The sequence below is a fragment of the Centrocercus urophasianus genome, unplaced genomic scaffold (genome assembly GCF_019232065.1).
Source record: "Centrocercus urophasianus isolate 14NV4802_14NV808 unplaced genomic scaffold, USGS_Curo_1.0 seq_42, whole genome shotgun sequence".
Lineage (NCBI taxonomy): Eukaryota > Metazoa > Chordata > Aves > Galliformes > Phasianidae > Centrocercus > Centrocercus urophasianus.
The window spans coordinates 967,275-972,668 of record NW_024885000.1 but is presented as its reverse complement, the minus strand read 5'-3'; the positions used below and the strand labels follow the sequence as shown (position 1 = coordinate 972,668).

General features: G+C 59.8%; 1 protein-coding gene across 1 annotated transcript; it reads left to right on the top strand.

Annotated features, from left to right (window-relative positions):
- Positions 1-2,488: 2,488 nt before the first annotated feature.
- On the top strand, positions 2,489-4,264 carry SMIM29 (small integral membrane protein 29). The gene is made up of 4 exons (XM_042833652.1): positions 2,489-2,684; positions 3,369-3,394; positions 3,473-3,578; positions 3,720-4,264. The coding sequence occupies exons 1-4, from the start codon at positions 2,574-2,576 to the stop codon at positions 3,759-3,761; spliced, it is 285 nt and encodes a 94-aa protein (XP_042689586.1). The 5' UTR covers positions 2,489-2,573; the 3' UTR covers positions 3,762-4,264.
- The last annotated feature ends 1,130 nt before the right edge of the window (positions 4,265-5,394 follow it).

The window sequence follows — 5,394 nt, the reverse complement described above, 5'->3', positions numbered from 1 at the left end:
CTGACTGCAAGGGCATTTTGGCAATCTCGCGTTTCTCTTTCTTACTGACTCGGACTCGTTCTTCTTACAACTAAAATTCTGGTTGGGTTTTCCTCGAGGGTCAGCTCTTAGTTGGAGCCTACCAATGACACAGATGTTCTCCTTCCATCCTGTCCAGAGCTGGCTAGCAAGTTTAGCATCAACCTATGTGATTTTGATCTTTCCATTTCCAGGGAGAGCACAGACCTCCGTGCACCCCATGCAACCCAGTGCTGCTTTTGGGGTGAGCTGTGTGCCGGGTGTTGGCTCTACCCAGCAGTGCCACACACGGCAGCTCAGCGCAGGGCTGCCTGCACCCCTGTGTGTGCTGGAGAAGAAAGGTAAAATCACGAAAAGCAAAACAAAGCTGGATGAGAGCTGGACGAGCGTCAGGCTGTAACTCAGTGCCAACCAATAAACACACCATACTGCACACAGCTCTGCTTGCTGCCTGGTCTCTTGTTTTCGTGTGCATCTGTGGGGATGGGGGTCAGGGAGCACGGGGAAGAGCCCTCCCTGCTGCCCCTTGCTGTGTCTGGGATTTGGGGGAGCAAATGCTGAACTGGGTGAGAGCCCTTCAGGTTCCATGCAGAGGGGACTGTGCTGTAGGACTGGGGTGAGCTGTAAGGCCTGGTCTCACACAGACATTTCCAGCCCTGATTTGTGGAGCAGGAATGATGGCAGTGCTCATAAGCCGCTCGCAGCTGTGCTGCAAAGCCCGCAGGTGGAAATGACCTTCTGCTTCTGCTGCAGGGGTGCAGAGCACCAGCAGTGCCCTGTATCCATCCTCACTGATGGTAATCACTGGCTGTGTCTGCCCAGGACTCTGCCAGGTGTGGCATCACGCTGCTGGTCCATCCGCAGCCCCAGCTGATGTACAGCACAACGATGGAGCTCCTTTGGGAAGCCAAAGGTGACTCTGGGTGATGTTAATTTTCTGACTTCAAACTCATCGCCCACTGCAGACAGGAGTTGCAGAGATGCTGTGAGCACAGTATGGGAGGGGTGAGGGTGGCTGCAGCAGGGAGGAGGGGCTGCTGTGCATTCTGCTGCACCTTTGGGAGCAGAGCAGCCTGTTGGCTCTGCTGCTGCTCTCTGCTGCAGGTCTGCTCGCTCTGCTGGTTCCCCTGGTCGCAAAGGATCTGTTTCCCCAAAGTTGGTGGTGATGCTCTCATTCCCGATGTTTCTGGGGGGGCATTAAGGGTGATTTCCTTGGGGCTGAGCAGCCCCTGTGCTCCCCCAGCCCTCCTGCTTGCTCACTGTCTCCAAGGAACTTTCCTAGAAACTGCAGATCTTATTTTTAGGTGTCAGGATGGGGGGTGTGTGGGGGGAAGCAATGAGCAGGAGGCTCCCATGGCTGCTGATGGGGGAGCGGGGCTGAGGCTGGTTTGGGAAAGACATGAGATGTGTGATTTGGGATGTAGGGGATGCAGAGGATGTATGGGGTATGGGGAATCCCATGGGGTGAGCTGTGCAGCAGCGTTTTGGGGGTGATGGTTTCCCTTCTCCTGAGCATCCTGTCCAGGTCCATTCCCTCTGTCCCCATTGGAGGGGACCTCTGGGGGCCAAGGGGAGGCAGCAGAGATGTTGGGACCAGTGAGGGCAACACGGCCACCAGCATTGCAAAGGACACTGGATGGCTGGGAATGGGGACAATGGGACACTGGGGGAGCCTCGCAGAGTGGGGACAAACCAGCCCTGCCCCTTCCCACTAAAACAAAGGGTTTTGGCATCCCAGAGCAGGGAGTGTCCCTAGGGAGGGCTGGAACCAACCCCCGCCCCAAGCTCCATGCTGTCCCTGTCCCCTCTTGGCTTATTTTTTTTCCTTCCTTTCCCCCTTCTTCCTTTTTTAAATTCTCTTCTATTTCACCCATCTCTCTCATTGCCCCCCCGGTCTCTGCTGCCCCCTAGCGGCCCTGAAGCTGCACTGCATCGCGTTCAGAGCCACGCCCCCTCCACGAAAAAGCCACGCCTACATGTAAGCCCCGCCCCCAACACAAAAAAGCCCCGCCCCGCTGTCACGCGCTGCTCGGGTTCCGGGTGCGGGCGGTGCGCGCAGGTGGGGCGGGGCGGGAGCGCGCGGGGGGGCGCGGGGGGGGCGCGGGGGGGGGGGGGGGGGGGGGGGGGAGGAAGGCATGGGAAGCGCGGGGGGGGGGGGCCCCGGGGGGGCCCCAGCCCCGGGGGGCCCCAGGGGGGGGGGGGGGGGCGGCACCGCGTGCGGGATCTGCAGCGCCGTGTCGTAGCGGGGAGGGCTGCGATGCGGCGTGGCGGTGCGTGGCCGGATTTCTTTGGGGGGGAGCGGCACAGCAGCCCCTGGGTGCTCACCCTCCCTCTCCCCCATCCCCGGCCCGTTCTTACCGTAGGGAGGGCGGACGGGGTGACGGCAACCCACCGGTGTCTCTTCCTGGTGCGTCCTCGTGGCTGAACGCTGCGTAGCCCCCCCCGCCCCCACCCCCACCCCCGGCGCACCCCACGCCGTCGTTACCGGGGCCGCTTCGTTCCCTCGTGCCACCCGTCCCCATGCCGGGAGCAGCCGTCACCGCACCGCCGCAGCCATGAGCAACGCGACGGCTCCCAGCGCTCCCGGCGCTGCGGGCGATTCGTTGGTGGGCTCCGTGCTCGGCCCCTTCGTGCTGCTCACACTGCTGGGCGCCGTCCTGGCTGCGGTGAGTGCGGGCAGACCCCAGCCCCGGCTCCGTCCCTGTCCCTCATCTCCCCAACCTCATCCCTTTCTCCATCCCCAGTCTCATCCTCAACCCCATTCCTGGCTCCATCCCCAAGTTTAAGTCCGTCCCCATCCCCAACTTCATCTCCATCCCCAATTCCAACCCTGTCCCCACCCCCATCTGTAACCCCAGCCCTGTCCCAGTTCTCAACCCTCTCCTACTCTTCAGCCCCAATCCTGTTCCCATCCCCAGGCCCAGCCCTGTCCCAGTTCTCAACCCTAACCTGTCCTCAATCTCATCTCCAATCTCAGCACCATCTCTATCTCCATCCTCGATCCCAACTCTTCCCATCCTCAGTGCCATCCCCAACCCCATCATCCCCACCCTTAACGCTCTCCCATCCTCAGTGCCAATCCTGTTCCCATCCCTAATCTCATCTCCAATCTCACCACTGTCCCTGTCCCCATTCTCAACACTCTCCCATCCTCAACCACAATTCTGTCCCCATCCACAACCCCAGCCCCAACCTTATCCCCAATCTTATCTCCATTCTCAACCCCAATCCCATCCCCAACCCCAACTCTGCCCCCATCCTCAACTCCATCCCCAATTCCAACTCATTCCCCAACCTCCTCCCATCCCCATCCCCACATCCCACTCACACCCATCCTGCTCTCCACACAGGTGATGTACGTCCAGAAGAAGCGAAGGTGAGTGACTGGGGGACCCCCATCCCATAAACCCCCGGTTCTGCACCCCATCCCTGCTCAGCCCCATCCCCACCCCAGGTCGGAGCGCCTGCGGCACCGCCTGCTGCCCATGTACAGCTATGACCCTGCTGAGGAGCTGCAGGAGTCGGAGCACGAGCTGCTGGTGGAGGCGGAGGAGCACCAGGTGAATTTTAGGGCTGTGAGCTTTGTTTTGGGGTGGGAGGCTGCGTTCTGGGGCCATGACCTGCATTTTGGGGTTGGGGGCTGTATTCTGGGGCCACCGGCTGCACTGTGGTGGCTCAAGGCTCTCCATCCCTCCCTGCAGATGGGTCCCACGTGGGGCTCCCGTGGGGGCTGGAGGGCTTGAGGCTGCCCTGGAGCAGGACTGGAACCCACAGCTCCCCCCAGCAGTGGCAGCACAGCACCGGGAGCAGCGCCAGCATCCCCATGAGCACGGATGGTAACGGGGCACCTGCCACCTTCCTGCACATTTTTCTGCTGCTTTTTCTTGAAACCACCCTAAAAAAAATGCACTGAGGATGGGGTGGGGAAATGCACTGGGGCTGTGAGACAGGTGCAGCCCCACGGAGCACCCATGGGCTCCTATTGGCCCTATATGGTGCTTGCGGGGTCAGGACACCCCAAGTTCCTTGAGGGGGGCAAATAAACGTTTCTCTGTAACAGCAATAGCAGTGGTGATGGGCAGACCCCACACGGGGCTCAACCCCAGACCCCATAGGAGGCTCAATCCCAGAGCAGAGCATCAAATGTTTTATTCCATAAAACGTTTTATTCAAGTAACTGCAAATAGGAAACCAGACGGTTGTTAACAGTGGAACAAAAAAATAAACAGTAATAAATCCCCCCTTATTTCCCCACACTGGCAGCACCCTGAACCCGACACCGAACCCCCCCTGGCCCCACTGCAGCCGTGGGGGTGGCACAGGGGGACCCCCAGTGTCCCCATGCCCCCACCCAGGAGCAGCAGTGACTGAACCTTGAAAGTTAACAGTAGAAAACAAAAATATATGAACAAACGGCTGAACTGGGGAGAATCCCCCAAACCCCGCTGCAACCCCCAGCAATGCAACCCCCCCAAAAAAAGAGAAAGATGATGATGACCCCAAGCAAAGGATGCCCGGCTGCCCCACACCGGCACAGCAGTGCTCCGTGAGCCAAGAGTGGAACTTAAATATCCAGAGGTAGTTGTGAATGAGAGGACAACCAAAAAAGGATTAAAAAAAAAAAAAAAAAAAAAACCAACCAAAACGAAACACAATAATATATATATATATAAAAATAATAAAATAAAAATTAACCAGAACCGATGGGGAAAGGGGTCACCCCGAACCGGGCACTGCAGGGATGCAGCGAGGGGGAGTGGGGCTGCCCCACTGTGCTGGGGGGAGGGGGGTGGGGGTTCCCCCCCCAACGGGTTGGGGGGTTAACCCTTTGTTCCAGTGCTGCTGTTGTTGGGGGGTGAGGAAGGAGCGGGGCAGGAGGAGGAGGAGGAGGAGGAAGAGGAGGAAGCTGGGTGCTGCCGGGGGGGGGCTGTGCCCCGTCCATCTCCCTCAGTCCTGGGGGGTGATGATGAGGTAGCGGCGGTTCAGGAGGGGTCACTGCTCCTCCTCAGATGACTCCTGGGAAATGTTCACCTCCTCCTCGTCCTGCTGCTGCAAAGCAAAGGAGAAACGTGGCGGGGGAGGAGAAACCGAGGGGGGAAACTGAGGCAAGAGTCACCGCGCAGGGTTCTGCCCCTCAATGCGGCTCTGCATGGCGCCCCGCGGAGCTGCTGCTGCTTCGACCCCGCGGTGTGCAGCACAGCACAGCACAGCACAGCACAGCACAGCCCTGTGTGCGCGGCCCGGTGCCCACAGCTGCGCCCCATGGGGGGGTCGGAGGGGGGCACACGGTGCTGACTCAGCGCTGAGTGTGAGCCATGACTCAGCGCTTCCCACGCTTCCTCCCGCTCCATTCATAAAAACGTTCTGCCAGCGCCG

Excerpts from the sequence above, each read along its gene's own strand:
- SMIM29 (XM_042833652.1), top strand. The coding sequence starts at position 2,574 with ATGAGCAACGCGACGGCTCCCAGCGCTCCCGGCGCTGCGGGCGATTCG. Across the intron at positions 2,685-3,368 it reads TGGGCGCCGTCCTGGCTGCG|GTGATGTACGTCCAGAAGAA; the intron begins GTGAGTGCGGGC and ends CTCTCCACACAG. Across the intron at positions 3,395-3,472 it reads TACGTCCAGAAGAAGCGAAG|GTCGGAGCGCCTGCGGCACC; the intron begins GTGAGTGACTGG and ends TCCCCACCCCAG.